Below are 17,543 nucleotides of genomic sequence, written 5' to 3' on the forward strand. Positions count from 1 at the left end.
AGACCCATCTGGGGGGTACCTATTCACCAAGTCCCAGCATTTTAAACAGCCGTGTCCCTCACCCTGTTAACACGGTCTTCCTCTTTCTTCAGGGTTTGGCCTCATAAAACTGGATTTGAAGACAAAATCCGAGAATGGACTGGTAAGTTGTCCGACAGGCCCAGGCGCGGGCAGCACAGGAGACCCATCTGGGGGGTACCTATTCACCAAGTCCTATGGGGGGCAAGTGGTCTGAGAGAGCCATGCCAGTAGGCCCCCAACTTCCAGTTTCTGACTAACTTCCAAGAAAACGTGGGCCAACCTCTGTTTTCGTTTTTTTTTGTGTGTTTAATTTTTAAATGATCCATGTTCAGTGTCACATGGTTCTTTAAAAAAAACAACAGCTCCACCCACCCCACCCCAGCTTTTTGGGCACCGAATATGCACGTACCATACAATCCCATAGTTCAGTCATGACCCTAATCAGTTGTAGAGCCTTTTCTTCTTTCTTTAGCTTCTCCTGCCATACGGAGCTCCAGGGGACTCTATCCAGTTGCTGCCTTTAGAATGCAATTATTCTCATAGCCCCGCGCGTGTTTTTTATCCCCCTGGTGAAAACACACAGCCTACACGCATCCTTTGAATGCTGCCCACATGCACCATGTGATCCCCTCGTTTTTTGCGGTCCTTTCTCCAGACTAGCCCACCCCCACTAGGATGGCAAGGATAAAGAGGGTCACACAGCCCCTGTGGAGCTTGTGCGGCTGGTAGTTGCTGGAAGGGAGACGTTCGGCGGTCCTGACTGTGTGGTGCTTTTTCCTTGGTTGGGGCTGGAGCCAGCATGGGGGCTGGGGGGTGCCTCTCTGCCCAGACAGAGGGTCAAGGGGAAGGGAGAGTCCTTGAAGTAGCAGGATCCATTACTCCCCACCTGCCCTTCTAAGTGTCTCATGCAAGTGCAGCTTCCTTCCCAGCCACACCCAGGAGCGGGTGCCTCCCCTCTCGAGGGAAGGAAAGCGCTGTCCGTCTAGGGGTGACAGCGCAGCATGAAGCGCTGGCTTACAGGAGGGGGCTCTCTCTGCCCTTGGTAGGAATTTACCAGCTCCGGCTCAGCCAACACCGAGACCAACAAAGTCACGGGCAGTCTGGAAACCAAGTACCGGTGGACCGAGTACGGGCTGACGTTCACCGAGAAGTGGAACACAGACAACACGCTGGGCACCGAGATCACTGTGGAAGACCAGCTGACCCGCGGACTGAAGCTGACCTTTGACTCGTCCTTCTCCCCAAACACTGGGTAAGAGCAGAACCGTCTCTTTTCCTGGCCAGGCATCCTGTGACGTTGTCCATGGTGGAAATGGATTGTGATGCCAGGCGGCCGACCTCACCAAAGGGGTGGCCTCTGAGGTGTGGAGGGAGGGTCAGGGCTTTGATGTGGTCTCAGGACACCCCCACTGAGCACCCCTGACTCATTTGTGGGCAGAGGGAGGTCTGCTCTGTGGATCCCCTGGGATTTGAGGGTGCCTTCACCCTCCATAGAAGCCTGGAGGATTCAGCGCAGGGAGCTCTGGGGTCTTGAAACAAGACTCTCTTGTCTGCTGGTGTCGTGGCCTCAGCCACGGAGGCTGCGGCATTTGTGGCCCAGCCAGGCTCCGCTCCTTGTGACCGAGGCTGTGGGAGTGAATGGCCACTGCCACCGGGCAGTAATGCGCTGACTGGTCACTGCTGCTGGCCCCGGAATTCAGGCTCGGAAGGCTCTTCCAGCAACTCCCTGCTGAGGGCAGCAGACCACGTGGCTTAACCGCCAGGCGTTCCCTCAGATGGGCTGCTCCGGCCCTGAGGCCCCAGAGTAGGCTGGATGGTTACTTACTACATACGCCAGGAGGTAGGACGACGGGCTGGCCCACCTTAGCTCCTGGACATGCTTTAAAATGGCTGGAAGGGCCTGCTGAAATGCCCTCTTGTTTTTCCCCCTCCTTAGAGTGCTGGGTCTGCACAGCCTAGACAAGGCGGTTGTGCACACTGATGCGGGTGGATCAAGGGCCTGAGCTGAATGCCATTAGCTGCCACATCCCATGTCCCTTCCCTCGCTCCTCCCTTCCCAGCTTCTCTTCCCACACATGTTCATTGAGGGAGGAGCCACTGAGTGCGGGCCCTGGGCTGGTCAGGGAGAGACCTCAAGGGACTTTGGCCCTGCGGAGGTGGGTTTCTCCTCCCTTGGCTATAGGTGTCCTGAGACTCATGGCTGGACTGACTCTCATCTTCACCTAACTCCTGTTAGGAGCTCTGCCTTCGTACCCGTTGATTCCCCTCTGCCCTGCACCTGGCCTCTGTGGGAGAAGTTATCCAGGGAGACCTGGTGGGGAGGGGGGGGCAGCGGCTGCCGGGGGCTCAGCAGGCATGCTGCCTTGTGCTGCCAGGACTTGGCCTGCTGCGCCGAGGGGGCTTCTTTGAAAGGGACATCCCATCCCTTTGGCAGGTGCACTGAAAAGTCTTCAGGAATCTGCATGGGAGGGAAGGTTGTTAGTGTGTTTCGAATTTAATTTTTTATTTTGAAATAATGTTATGCTTACAGGAATGTTACAAAAGTATCACCGCGTAGGCCTCCCTCTGATCTTTTACCCAGCTGTCCCCAATGTCCGCATCTTACGCAGCTCCTAGGAATGTCAAGCCCAGGAAGTTACTGTTGGTGGAACACAGGGAACAGCCAAAGCGTCTGGGGAAATGCCACTACCTTCCAGTCCACGCTCGTGTGGCCGGTCACTTGTCATATTAACTCATGTCTTGTCACGCTGGTGACATCTTCTTTCCGGTCCAGGATCCAACTCAGGTTCCTGTTTTGCATGTAGCTGTCAAGTCTCCTTTGTATGATCCGAACATGTCCTCATGACTCTGGCGCTCTTGAAGAGCACTGGCCAGTTTGGATTTGCCTGGTGTTTCTTCCCGCTTAAAATCAGGATACGCATCTGTGACACCGGCGGTGCAGGCTCTCAGGAGGGGATTGTCAATACGCCGCATCAATGGGCCATGAGAACCGTGATTGCTTGGTGAAGGGGGGGGCTGCCAGACTTCTGCCCCTCCTGAAAAGCTCCTGTGTGTCTCCCTCTTAATTACAAAGTGTCCCTCCCAACACTCCCAGTGATTTATTTAATTATCTACACCCCTGAGGACCCGTAGACTTATTTTTATGTGTGTGGGTTGGATATTGTATTGGGCAAAACTGCTGTGCACGACCTCTTCTCACGTGTTAAAGAGCAAAGGTGTCACGTGAAGGCTGGACAGTGGACGAGGGAGGACTGAGGCCTTCGAGCTGTGGAGCTGGCCGAGGTCATCACAGGTCCCAGGGAGCGCCAGGACAGACAGCTACCTCGGAGGATGGATCTTCAGTGTGCTCCTTGGCAGTGAGGGGGGTGAGACGCGGACCTGTTATCCGAAGAGACCGGAGAAGGACTTGATGTTGTGGTTGGTAGTGGGAGAAAAGAGGAAGGTCGTCCCTTGAGGAGATGGGCCAACCTGGGCTGGACAGTGGACCAAAGGTCAGCAGGGATGGCGAGGCTGGAGGGGCCGGGCGGGGTTTCATTCTCTTGTACGAGGATGATTGGTTCAGGCCACTCTCACCACCAATTGAGAGAGAAGTGCAGTGAGGGAGCGCTTTGATGCTGACCAAAAGGCAAGGCAGAGGGGTGGCAGACAAACAGGAAATCCCTGGGTGGGGTGGACCGCCACAGGGGTCTCGGGCATGGCGACAGCTGTGGGGAAGGCACTGTGGGACCGGGTGGCGCTCCCGTCTGTCGTGCATGGGTGCTGTGAGTCACAGCATCGTCCACATCAGCACTCTGGGGGTTGTTATCCGTCTCGACCATGATGTCCTTTGTTGGTCCCAGATAAAGCCACTGGGTGTGGCTTCAGATTGGCACCCTGTGTGCTTTGACAGTTGTCACCCCCCCCACATTAATAATGGTTTTTTATTTGATAAAATCAAGTAAAATTATATTAGATGTGACGTAGACATTTATATTGTTATTCACATCACTAGGAGATATGGACTTCAATGATGGCAGAGGATGACCTTTTTATTAACAGCTCATTTTATTGGGGGCTCTTACAGCTCTTGTAACAATCCATACGTCAGTTGTATCAAGGGCATTTGTACATAGGTTGCCACCCTCATTTTCTAGACCTTCACTTTCTGTTCAGTCCTTGGTGTCAGCTCCTCTTTTTCCCCTCCCTCCCCCCTGCTCATTTTGGGTTGCTCCCGCATTTCTGGGTTGAGACGACATACCCGGCTCATCTATACTTGCCTGTCCTGGTCGTCCTATCAGCCATTTCTCCAAGGAAACCTGGTCCTTTTTATTGGAAAATGGTGTTTGGAAACCGAGATTGTGGCTTCTAGCCGTACGCATGCCCCTGGCTGTGTGAGGCAGGGGTGTGAACGTGGAGGTCGGCTGGCAATGAAAGTAAGAAAGCCTCTTGGCTCCAGCAGTGTGCTGAGCACAGACTATCCGGGTGAGGCTCATTAAGACTCCTCTTGGGACCAGCACCCACCTGCGTGTCTCAGACAGATAAAGCCAGCCTGTTAGCTACAAATCAGTCCCACCTCCCTCAGGGGCTTTTACGTTAGCCCCACAGTTAAGATAGCTGAAATGAAGTCCCAGTACTGACTGCACAAGGAGAGGCTCTTCAGATGGGGTGTGCTGCATTAGGAAGATCAGAGACCTGGTGGGGAAGCCCCAGCCCCAGCACTGCCCTGAGGGCCTGGGATCTGCAGGCCTCCAGCCAGAAGCTAGGAAGACAGTGTGTGGAGGGATCTGCAGGCCTCCAGCCAGAAGCTAGGAAGACAGTGTGTGGAGGTGCCATTTAAGCCGTTAGGTGTGCCTGCACATGCCACCTGTCACTGGCCTGCCCCTGGAGCGGGTCAGACCTTATGGTCAGTGGCAGCTCGCCCTCTGCCCGATTTGGACATTTTTTGCTTTCTCCCCTCCTTCTAAATGTCAGCCTGTGATCAGCTGTGCTCCCCCCAGCTGGGTGCCAGTTGGACACGTAGCAGCAACTCAGACGCCCCTCCCCGAAGCACAGGACCACCGAGACAGGTTCAAGGGGGGAGTTTCTTGTATCAGAGGATCCATGTGGCTGTTACTACTCCTTCGAAGCCTGCCAAAATGCACAGAAGCAACCGGAATGAAATGGAGGTGCCAAAGCACAAAGTCACCTGGGAAAGGTCTGCTGGCCTTATTTTCAACTGTGACTTTTGTGAGGTGTATTAGTCTAAGTACTTTGGAGAAACAAATCCACAGCAACTCATGTATAAGAGAGAGTTTTATGTAAAGAAAATGTGCATCATGAAAACATCCCAACCCAATGCTGCCCAAGCCCACAAGTCCAACATTAACCCATTAACCCAACACCAGTCCACAAAGTCCTCCACCTCACAAAACAGAGGCAATGATGCCGACTGCAGGAGGAAAGCTGAGTCAGCGAACGAATAAGCATCTGAGCACTAGCAGGGCTCTCCACACGGCTGCTCCAGCACCCAGGGTTGCATCGGGATAGGTCCATGTGGCTTCTCCTTGGGGATGTCTTGCAGGAAGTCAGTCTTGCAAGCTGAAGCAGGGAACTGCTAAGGCAGCTGCACCCGGTGCGACCATCACAAAACAAGAGACCCGAGGACTAGAAAGGCGCAGCTCACCACCCATTTATCCCTTCGCCTTTCAGTTAGCCCCACATGTGATTATTGGCCAGGTTGGCACAATTAACTAACTCATGAGACTTATCTCATTGAGGACAGGGAAGGTATAACCTTTAAGCTGTTAACATTTTTTTGTTGTTACGGAAAACTTAAAACTTAACCGCAAGTACCCATCACCCACCTTTAGGAATTATCAATCCACAGCCAACTCTGCCTTATTTCCACTTCTGTAGTACCTTCAGGACCCCGGGTGGCATAGTGGGTTACATGTTGGGCGGCTAACCTTAAGGCCAACAGTTCGAAACCTCCAGTCGCTCCAAGGGAGAAAGATGAGGCTTCCTACTCCCATAAAGAGCAACAGCCTCGGAAACCCACAGGGGCAGCTGTTCTCTGTCCTCAGGGTTACCGGGAGTCTGACTGGACTCCGTGGCAGCAAGTTTGATGAGATGATAGAGCGCCTTCTCCCCACATCCTCATGTTATTTTGAGGTGAGTGATTGCACACAATTTCACGGTACGTATTTTGGTACTGTTGGCCTCTGCATCCCTGGATTCCACATCTGTGGATTCAGCCTTGAGGGATTGAACAATATTTGGGGAACAAAAGAGAAAGAGCAGTTAGGGGGTCAAAGCAGGCCCTTACAGGCTGGCTCAATTCCCTGTCATCGTCTGTGCTGACTCAGAGCGCCCCTACGGGACAGGGTTTCTGAGACCAGCTCTGTGAGAGTAGAAAGACCTGTTCTCCCAAGGAGGGTATGGTGGTTTTGAACCCTTGGCCTTGTGGTTGGCAGCTCAGTGTACACCCACAGTGCCACCACAACTCTACTAACGGATCAGAGGGAGCACAAAAGGCTCTTTAGATAGTGTTTCCATTACACTGGGCATTATGGGTAACTTGGGGGTGGCAGTGCGAAACGGGCATGGTGCAGCACTGCGAGAGGAGGAGGTGCTGTCTGGACACTGCACCACTGACCTAAGAGACCGGGAGGCTGCGGATGCTGGTGTCCATGCATACTGAGGGACGAGCTGCGTGTCTTTAAACCAGTGGTTCTCCACCTTCGTGCCACGACCCTTTCATACAGTTCCTCGTGTTGTGGTGACCCCCAACCATAAAATTATTTTCATCGCTACTTCATAACTGTCATTTTGCTACTGTTATGAATCGGGTGACCCCAGGGAAAGGGTCGTTTGACCCCCAACGGGGTCACAACCCACAGGTTGAGAACCGCTGCTTTAAATGGTAACCCTCTCAAAAATCATGGCCATATAGCCATTACCACATTGGGGGTGGGAGGATGGATCAATAACTCTTTAAAATTATTGTCAAATCTCCAGTTCAGAATTTCATTGTTTTATGGATTTTCTTACCCAAAGCAAAAGTTACTGATACTTTGCAATCAGTTACTTTGTCTCCTGAATTACTCTAGTTTCAGACAACCGACCTCTTTGTGTTGGGCTAGAGGAGCAAATCCAGGGACACTCATGTACGTGTGAGAAAGAGCTTTCTGTCCTGAAGTAGTTCTCTATCGAGAACCACACCCCAGCCCTGCCCAGCCACTCGCAGTGATGCAGAATGCAGGAGATCACAGCCGGAGAGTAGAGTTTGTGTGGATTCAGGCTCGGTGGACACACGCAGGCCCCGCCAGCTCTCTCTCAGGGGCCAGGGAGCTGGAGAGACAGACCTCACACTCTTATCCCATCCCGGAGTCATCGGGCTGCTACTTGGTTGACAGGTCTGACTCCACCCCCACACTTTCTCTTGTTGTAAAAATGGTTTTATTGATTTAAAATTCACATCATACATTTTCATAGTTGCCTCGCTTTAAGAAAGAGTTGTATATACTCTATCATCTCCCTTCTCCAGAATGAAATGCTCGCCCCGCCCCAATAATTGCATCAGTTCTTGTCTTTATGAATCTATATTCCCGTGCTTCATAAACTGGGGGCTCTGACAGAAACAAGGAAAAACAAAACAGCAGAGAAGTAAGAAAGAAAATATATATATATATAAAGATAAAAAGGAAGAGTAAGAAAAGGCCACAGCATTTGGATCTGAGAAAGAGTCAGAATGTCCGGGTGACGGTGTTCTGCATTTGTGCGCTGGTCTGTTCGGTGCAGAGAACTCTGGGCTGTTTAGCTACCCTGCAGGGCAGTCAGGACGGTGGCTTCACGGGGTCAGGTGACAGCATGACAGCTCACTTATCAGCCCCGGCCCCCAACTGCTCTTGCACCAGACCATGCAGAATCCTTAGCCATTTTCGTCATCCCTTTTTGCTGGTATGTGACAGATACCGTTGTCGTTTCCTTCAATGTAACATTTCTTAGGTTACGTGAATACCAACAATAAAATTGTTTTGTAAACTCTACACCGAAGTATAGCATTAGTAGCAAAGCAGAAGAATTTAACATTTTTTCTCCTTTTCCTTTAAGTGCTACAGTCTAAAAAGTTACTATTTAAAAAATCTTAGCCATCTTTCCAAACTGGACTGGCTGCCATCAAATCAGTGTCCATTCATGGAGACGCTCCAGGACAGGGTAGAGCTGCCCCTAGGTGTTTCTGAGATTGCTACTCTTTACAGGAGTAGAAAGCCTCATCTTTCTCCTGTGGAACAGCTGGTGGTTTTGAACTGCTGACCGTGTGGTTAGCAGCCCCCCCCCAAAGTTATTCACAAATACTGATTATAACAATAGTGTAACTGGAGCCTCAGAAAATGTGACAGTAGGGACTTTGAGTCAGCTCCAACGCATGGTGACCTGTGCACAACAGACCAAGACTCCCGGTCTCACACCTGTCACGTCTGAGCCCAGTGCTGTGTCAGTCCGCCATCTGGCCGAGGGTCTTCTTTTCGGCCCCCCTTGCTTTACTGAGCATACTGTCCTGTTCTAGAAGCTGGGCTCACCTGATAACATGTCTCTCCATCCTTGATTCTGAAAGGAGCGTCGCTGGACTTCCACGACAGGTTTCTTTGGGTGTCCAGCGCATGTCTGTATTCTTTCCAGCACCGTAATTGACGCCTTGCCTTGGTAAATGCGTTGATGTTCTTCGGACTTCCTTTTTCAGTTTCTGACTTGTGCACGTGTACGAGGCAGTTAAAGATCCCATGGCTTGGGTCCGGTGCACCTTAGTCGTCAAAGTGACATCCTTGCTCATCAACACTCTAAAGAGATCTTGTGCAGCAAGCAGAGTTACCCAATGCTGTGTGCCCTTTGATCTCTTGACTGCTGCTTCCACGAGCAAGACAAAACCCTGGGCTTACGAAAGTGCTCGGAACCAGACCACAGCAGGGGGCTGAAACCACATGACTTGAAGCATCACTGTAATTGGGTATTGATGACAGCTCCGACCTGAGCACATTAGAGGTACAAAAATGAAATTAGCAAAGAGTTTTGGCCTTGTAGATACACTGGTAACAAGGAGGTACTTCCCAGAAAACACAGTATGCAATTTTCTGCTAGGCAAGCATCGAGCACCTCGCTGGGAATGATGCACCTGGTGGCGTCACCTGGGAAGGTTCTCTCTGGTCATAGTGAATTTTTTGGTAAAAGCAGTGTCTCTTGAACCTCGTTTTTTGGATGGCCGATTTGAGAGAACAGCGTGTGGCTGTGAAATTTTGTGTCCTGCTCCAGAAAATTGCTGCAGAAATGGCTGTGGTGTTGAACACAGCTCACAAGGACAGCGCAAGGGTAGAAAATCAAGTGTACGAGTGCTCTTCTTGTTTCAAAAAAGGTGAAATGTTGACTGATGACAAACCTCGTTCTGGACGTCCATCAGCTCCCTGAACGAATGAAAATGTTGGCGGAGTCCGTGCATTGTGCTTGAAGACGGACAACAGATCCTTGAAGAGATGGGGACGTTATCTGGACTATCTTGGAGGTGGGGTTCAGTGAATTTTAACAGAAGATTTGGGAATGAGAAGGGTCGCTGTGACATTTGTGCCTTGGTTCTGACTGACCAGGAAAAAGAGCATCGAGTGGAAACATGCTGTGCTTTGAAAGAACAACTCCGAGTGACCCAGACATTTTCCCCAAGGTCATTACTGGTGACAGGACATGGTGCTATTCTTAGGACCCAAAAAGCAAATATCAATCAAGTCATTGGAAGATGCCATTGTCACCTTGCCCCCAAACTCATCAAGTGAAATTAAAGATCAAGATGTTGCTCATTTGTTTTTTTGATGTGAGGGGATAAAGTATTTGGAGTTGGTTCCACCAGGTCAGACTGTTAATTGCATAACAGTGTGTGACAAAAAGGCCTGATTTATGGCAGACTGGGGACTGGTTTTGCCACCACAACAATGCACCTGCTTACACAGCCATCTCAGTGCACCAGAATTTGACCAAAAACAGCATTGCTCTCTTGCCAGACCTCCTTGACTCACCTAACCTATCTCCGTGTGACTTCTTTTTGTTTCTGCAAATGGAGAGGGACGTGAAAGGACAGCAATTTGATGACGTAAAAGAGGTGAAGAAAAAACAGGTGCTGTCAGCCATCCAAGTAGATGAGTTTGAAAAATGTTTCCAAGAATGGGATCGCAGATGTGACATGTATTAAGTATAATGGGGAGTACTTTGAAGGTGATAAGGTTGTTTTGTAAAAAAAATTTTAACATAGCTTTGAAAATAATTCCAATTATTTCCTAAGCTTGGCTAATGAAAAATGTTCCTATAATTATAACTACAGGCATTAAAAAAGTACATTTCTGCTGAAACACTGCACCAAAGTTTTGTACACATTTTGTGCGGGGGTTGGGGGGGCCCAGTGTCACCCAGTGTGGCCCCACATCCCCCACTGACACCACTGAGTACGACAGGAAACATGGGACCAAGGCTTGATATATTTTTTTAATTCATGGTTTTCAGAATAACAAGTTGGTTCTTTAGTAAAAACATGATGACTAGTGTGTATTTTTTGTGTTTTGTGTTCTGCGTGTTATTCAGGGCTTTAAATATATACATTTCAATCCATTGCTGATATTCTTCTTATTCTTTAATTGTTCCATCTTGGACGCTCCCGGGAGCCTCTCTGGCTAGCGCCCAAGTCCTTTAGGGCCAGTCAGTCCCAGGAGCCTGTTGTTAGTGCTGAGCAGTGTTTCCAGACCTCTTGTCCATCTCCTGTGCCAGCCCTGCAGTCAGCCATCTTCCCCGAAGCCCTAGTTCCTTGCAGAAAGAACGGTATCTCCAGCCCTGTGTTGGGAGGAAGCCTCAGTCTCTGTATGAAGCTGGGAGTGGCCAGGTGTGTGTGGTCCTTGAGCAGGGTCTCAGAATGACCGCTCCGTAGCTGAAGGACAGGAACAATTGGATGAAAATGGACTGCATTTTGTTTGATACACTGTTCTCCAACATTTACTTCGGGCGTGTATCTGCCGATGCCGTGACTCGCCTGCCCTTCCAGAGGGAGGCTGGGTTCCAGCAGTGGGCAGGGGACTCCCCGCACGGGTCATTGACTCAGATCTGCGAGGAGCAGCCTGGACCAGGGGTCTTGGGTCCAACAGGGCTGCCTGGTCTGGTGACTGCAGAACCCCAGGTTCTACCCAGGGCCCAGCTCTCTGAAATACTGTATGTGCACCAGCATCTCCTGAGTCCAGGATGCAAAGAGAGCCAGCATGCATCTGCTTCATAATGCCATCGAGGCGCCCGGCCTGGTAAACGTCTGAGATCCAGCTTCCTACTTTTAGCCGAGGGACAGGATAGTTTAAATATATATGTAAAATTCTGCATTTGCTGCCTGTGTACCCAGTTTATTATGGTGGCATTCTTGCAAACTGGATTCCGTCTGAAGAACGGGCATGTGTCCTTGCGTACTGTGACATAGCTCCCACATTTTGGGATCCGACTTTCCCACCCGACCCTGCTCTATTTATTGAAACTGGGAATTATGTTCATGCCATTTTATTTTTTTGTGAAGTGCATTTCTTGGCCTGATTGTCCCGAGGCAAGGCAGTGCCAGGTTTCTAATACGCCCGACCACTTTCTTTCAGGAAAAAGAACGCCAAAATCAAGACGGGGTACAAGCGGGAGCACGTCAACCTGGGCTGCGACGTGGATTTCGACATCGCCGGGCCTGCCATCCGCGGGGCTCTGGTGCTGGGCTACGAGGGCTGGCTGGCTGGCTACCAGATGAACTTCGAGACCGCCAAGTCCCGGGTCACCCAGAGCAACTTTGCGGTTGGCTACAAGACGGACGAATTCCAGCTTCACACCAATGTGTAAGGACACGTGTGTGTATGTGTGTGTATGCATGCTAACATTCCAGTGTGTGTGTTGGGTGGGGGGGGGCGTGGTTTTTCACAATTTTGTCCCAAGCTCAATTCTGAACCAGGAAAGCAAGATTTAGGGGAATCAGATGAGTCAAATGGCCTTTGATCCTTTTCTGTTTCCTGTCCACCCGCTTCGTTCCTGCTGATCTATGAATAGGCAATCGTGTCATTGGTGCCTGCAGTGACTAATGGATTATGGCAAGGACGAGCTGTCAGTTCCCAGAGGAGGCCTTTCCAGGCCGCGTTCTGGACATTGGGGGTGGGGAGGGGGAAGGGAGGGCCACCTTTTATTTTTAGTTAACAAAATGGGAGGCGGCGAAAGGTCAATAATATTTGAAGGTCAGCGTGGTGGACTTGATGAAATGTAGCTGCCTTGTGTAAGTAAATTAGAAAGGATTACCTTAGTTTAATACAAAGCAGACTGAGACTAGCAGAGAAACAATGGCAGCTTGGAATCTGAAGGAGCCCCTTGTGTCCAAATGTGGGAATTGAGTAGCTGATGGTTGAGGTGAAGGGGACTGTGAGGCTCTGAGCCAGTGGCTCAAGTGGGCGGGTTTTACCAAGGGTGTTTCTTTGGCTTCTTTCCACTAGAGGGCACTGCAGAGGTGGCTTTCTTTGAGTTTTTTTTTCCCAAATAGGAATTTAAGTTATTGAGAGGTTTAATCTTAGCCCAAGATCATGCACCCAGCTGCCTCAGACACACCCATCTAGATGAGACTCAGCTGAAAGCCTCTTGGCTGTAAGCAGGGATTTTTATCGTTGAGAACAGCTTGGCATGTCTTGACCTGAGATAACCGTAGGAAACTCTAGAGGCGGGTTGGGGGGTGGGGAGGGGGGGCAGCTGAGGGATTGCCAGGGGCGCTGGGAGGGATCCCTTTGCCAATAAAGGAGGTAGCCTTTGGAGGGCCAGAGCGGTTCTGCATCCTCATTGAGGTGGGGATTACACGAATCTGTACCTGTTAGAATCCACAGACGTGGCATTAACGAAAGGTCAGTGAAGGTAGGTTAATAAAAATGGTAACAGACAAAAACCGCTGTAGGAAACATGCCACAAGCATAGGCTCGCCCTGCCATTGAGACGACCTTGTGGGACCGTTTGAGGCTCTGCCCGGGAGTAGAAAGCCCTGCCTGTTGCCCTCAGAGTCCGGTGGTTTTGAACTGCCGATGTTATGGTTATCAGCCAAACTCATCACCACCATGCCATCAGGGCTCCTTACAAGTATAGACGTGTCTTTGAATTTAGAGTTGACCAGAACGGGAAGTTCTGGTTCGAGGCGGGGTTCTTAGCCTCACTTCCCAGCCCACCCTCCCAACTTGAGGATGGTCACGGTTTTCAGTAAGCAGCAAGTGGACAGGAGTCGGGGGTCCCTGGATGGCAAAAACAGAAGGTGTGCTACTGACTCGAAGGTTGGAGGTTCCAGCCCCCCAGAGGTGCCTGGAGATCTGCTTTCACAAGGGCACCGATACTGAAGACCGCAAGGGGCACAGTTTCCCTCAGACCCTGTGGGGTCACCATGAGTTGGACAGCTTGATGGTAGTGGGTTTGGACAAGGTGTGTCTTTGGAAGCGGTATGGAGGCAGTCAGCTGCGGCAGTCTGGGCTGCCCTGGTCATGGGCGGTGCCTGTGCCACCACACAGAGATGCTTTGAACCCCGAGCTCCCTCCCTCCCTCCGGCTGTGGCTCTGAGAGCTCCCCTCTCCCCACCACCGGAGGCAGCATGCCAGTGTTAGACCGTGTAGACTGAGAAGCTTGATTGTTCTTTTTCATCCTGAAACCCAAGCAAACAGCCCCATGTGAGTGTCATCACACTGGAGTTACTCACAAATCCAAGAACCCGTTGTCTGGCCACTGGCTGCTCAGGAGGGAGCCCCTGCGTTTCCGGAGCCCCTGCCTGGGCTCACGCGCTTCTGCTTGGCTGGACGGGAGGGTGAAGGGCAGTGGTGCTTTTCAGACTCTGAGTTTGTGGTCCTTGCTGTGTTCTAAAGCCTGCGGGCTCTGCCCTGCAGTTTCCAAACCCCCAACATGAGGAGGCACCGCTTCCACGTGGCTTTTTGTTAAGATAGCAATGTGTGAGAGGCTCTGGGCAGATGTGCACCCTGAACGCTGCCAAAGGATCTACATTTTCCTTAAGTTTTTATCAGATGAGACCGTGTCTGTAGCTATAAAACAGTACACGAGGGTTTATGGAAAGCTTTGGCTCTCTGCTTCACCCTCATCCCCTGGCCCGAGTGGCAGCCACTTTGGCCACGTCTGTTTCCAGGGGTTCCCTCCTTAGAGCAGGATGGGGGCTGGACAGTGCAGAACCCCCGCAGGGCTGGAGAGAGAGAGAAAGGAAGAGGGAGGGGGAGGGAGGGCAGGGGATGGCTGCGCTGCCTCTCAGGCTCAGCCGGGCAGGACAGAAGTCCAAGTGTCCGTCCAAGAGCACGCCCGCAGGCCCTGAAGAGGAAGTGGAGGATTTGGATGGCCGGAAAGAGGAAAGGCGGCTTGTCCAGCTGGAGTTTCCTTCCAGTTTGAAAAGCTAGGAATGTCTTACGATGTCCCAGAAAAAGCCTCCTTTTCAGATCCCGCCAGGGAAAATCTCATGTCTGAATGTAATCACATTACCAGCCCCCAAGCCCGGTGCCCTCGTTGCCCTCTCGGAGGTGCTATGAAGTTTGCCACTTTAACCCGCACAGTTCAGTGATATTACCTTCACCCTGTGTACAGCCACCACCACCCTCTAGCTCCAAAACCCCAAACAGAAACTCGGCTGTATTACTGCCTCTGGTTGAAAGAATATTCTAGACACGAACACCAGGCTCTTTGGGCCGTCTTTGAGTTTTCTCAGGAATCTTCCCATTTTGGCTCTCTGTCCTGTCCCTCAGGGTTCCTGTCATTTCCCACTGGTTTTCTGGACACGGGCCAGCTCTCGGCCTCTGGGTCCCACGTATGAGTGGGGGCTGTTCCCAGCCATCTCTGCCCTCTGTCGGCGGTGGGCAGTTCTCCCTGGACTCCGCCCTCTCCCTGGGCAGCTTGTCGTTAAGGTTGTGTTTGGTTACAGGAATGATGGGACAGAGTTTGGCGGCTCCATTTACCAGAAGGTGAATAAGAAGTTGGAGACTGCTGTCAATCTCGCCTGGACAGCCGGCAATAGCAACACCCGCTTCGGAATAGCAGCCAAGTATCAGATCGACCCTGACGCCTGCTTCTCGGTGGGTACCGCTGGGCCGTACGTCTCACAGGGAAGAGGCCTGGCCTGGCTCCTGGGTGGGAGCCCTTCCCCGCTGTTGGAGTTCTTGCTCCGGCTTCCAGCTTATCTCCCTGGGAGAAGACATCTGGAACAGCTCGCTGTGAGAGTGATGCAGGACGGGGCAGGGCTGTGCTCTGCTTTGCCCAGGGTTGGCATGAATTGGCACTGACTCGGCACCTAACGACCGCAGTGACAAAATGCTACTGTCACAGTGCTTGCTACGTGTGCCTGGCCCTCTGCTGCTGAGCTCCATCAAGGCAGGCCTCATCCCGGCAGCAACAGCCCGCTTGGGGTGGGCGAACCTCCCCCTCCCCCCCCAAGGTTACCCTGCTTTCACTGAGATGAAGGCAGAGAGAAGTGCAGAGACTTACTGAAGGCATGCAGCTGATGAGGGCCGAGGCCTGGGTGGGATTCGGTGGGGTGGGCTTGCTTCCGTCCACCTCTTTAACCAGAGTGTGAGCATTTGGGCGGTGCTCTGGACCGGGAACTGGGAGGTAACCAGAGACACCTCTGCAAAAGCGCAGAAGGACCCAGACCCCTGAGCAGTTCTGCCCTCTCCACGCACACGGGGTCAGTAGGGAGCCGCCAGCCCCCCTGGGGGTCTGTTCTATAGCACAGAGACTGAGGCCTGCTATTTTACATGTGCACCCCGACCCCCACCCCCATACCTCATGGTCTTGCCCAACTCCTTTGTTGCATAGGAAGAGGTCCGGCGGAGGGCAGAAGGAGGAAATCTCATGTTGCAGAAGGGAGTGAGGGCTGCTTTGTGAAATCTGTGGACATCCCATTTCATTTCAAGGCTCCTGTGGTAGACAGGCTTCTCTAGAGAAACTAAACCGGGACACGTATGATGATATCTGTATATAGACAGAGATAGATAGATAGATAGATAGATAGATAGATAGATAGATAGGTGTATACAACATAAGAAATTAAGAGCTAATTTGTCCAAAGAGCAGTCCAAATAAATGGCTCTGTTCAGCTCCTTTCCCTGACACAGCTAATACACTATCTGTCCTTCAACTCATGAGGGCTGCTGGGTGCAAATCCCGGGAGCAGACAGTGGACCCTTCTGTAGAGTACACAGGCAGCCTGGCCACTGGCAGCAAACAGCAGGGTGGATTCCCAACAGTCAGCCAGATGACAGGGTCTGACAGTCCCCAGCTCAAGGGATGTGTATACCAGCAGTGTGGCGAAGCAGATCTCGAAGGAACCTCAAACTATAGCAACACGGCCCATGGGTTGGGTGTCCCACAGGCAGTGTAGCTCGCAAGTCGAGGCAGAAAACCAGCTAAGGTTGGTGCACACTGGTCCGAGCATCAGAGAGCAAGAGACAAAAAGGCAAGGCTTGCTGAGCCATTTATCTCTTTGCTCTTCAATTAAACTGCAACCTTGTTAACCCCACATGTGTTTATTGGCCAGGTTGGCACAATAATCCTACCTATCACAGCCCCTAAACCGGGAGCTGATTCGGCCCCTTAGCATTGGGCACTGAGCTCTATAGGAAAACAGCCTCTGTCTGGATGGTAGCAGCCCGAAGGAACAACCGTTCTCCTCCTCATCCTGGCAGCTGTTCTTCCCCCGTCATTGCTCTTTCTTCACGGGAGGCGGGGCCAGGTCTCAGAATGCCGTTGGGCAGGAAACCACGTACCTTGGGCAGCCCCGGCATCACTGGGGACTTGGGATTCTTGTGAAGCGAGGCTGCTCTGCTCCTTCCCCTTCGCATTTCCCTGGAAAGGGGGCAGGAGGAAGCTCTGGTCTTCCCAGAGGAAAGAGGGCAAAATACTGGGCTCCACTGCACTGTTGAGTAGAACATCCAGCTGCTGCAGTCAAAACGGCCGCCTGGCTGGGTCGTTGCCCCGTTGTTCTAATAAACACCTAAACTCACCTTGTTCGTGTGCAGGCTTCTGCATGCTAGTGTGATATTGGCTTCTCTTTTTCCTGGGGAGAAAATCTTAACAAGGTTTTGCCTAAGAAAAGCTGCAGGACCTTTTCTGGCATTTGCTGTTTTCCTTCATCCCAACAAACAGATCTTACAGCAACTGTTCACACCAGGAAGGCTTTTTGAGCCTTATTTCTCAAATCAATCTTAAATAAAAGTGGCTTCAATGGTTCCCATTTAAGTGGAGACCCGCTCATGTAAGTGGGACCTTATATAAGTAGAGTCAGACACTCAGATCTGCAGGAATCAAATGTAAGTGATACTTGTGAGTTGGAAATCCTGCTGATGAAAGACGTAAACATTGGAAAATGGGGTGCCCCTTTGGGTTTCCCCTTTGAGCCTTAGTTCCCCAATCTGATATATTTCACTTGGCGCTGAATGAATCCCTTAAGTAGGGAGGTGGTCCTGGATAGAGAAGATTGGCTGGGCATCTTAGGCTGGGCTCTCTAGGGA

General features: G+C 51.4%; 1 protein-coding gene across 1 annotated transcript in view; it reads left to right on the forward strand.

Annotated features, from left to right (window-relative positions):
• Positions 1 to 88: 88 nt before the first annotated feature.
• The window catches only part of VDAC1 (voltage dependent anion channel 1), a gene marked incomplete at its 5' end in the record, with an annotated part of 20,426 nt that continues 2,971 nt past the window's right edge, over positions 89 to 17,543 (forward strand). The window contains 4 exons of the mRNA XM_030888899.2: positions 89 to 142; positions 1,068 to 1,273; positions 11,640 to 11,867; positions 14,960 to 15,110. Of these exons, the coding sequence (XP_030744759.2) occupies positions 89 to 142; positions 1,068 to 1,273; positions 11,640 to 11,867; positions 14,960 to 15,110 (639 nt within the window). The remainder of the gene's footprint in view (positions 143 to 1,067; positions 1,274 to 11,639; positions 11,868 to 14,959; positions 15,111 to 17,543) is intronic.

Source organism: Echinops telfairi, unplaced genomic scaffold (assembly GCF_000313985.2).
Source record: "Echinops telfairi isolate 266 unplaced genomic scaffold, ASM31398v2 ScPeMD7_7469;HRSCAF=8507_1, whole genome shotgun sequence".
Taxonomy (NCBI): Eukaryota; Metazoa; Chordata; class Mammalia; order Afrosoricida; family Tenrecidae; genus Echinops; species Echinops telfairi.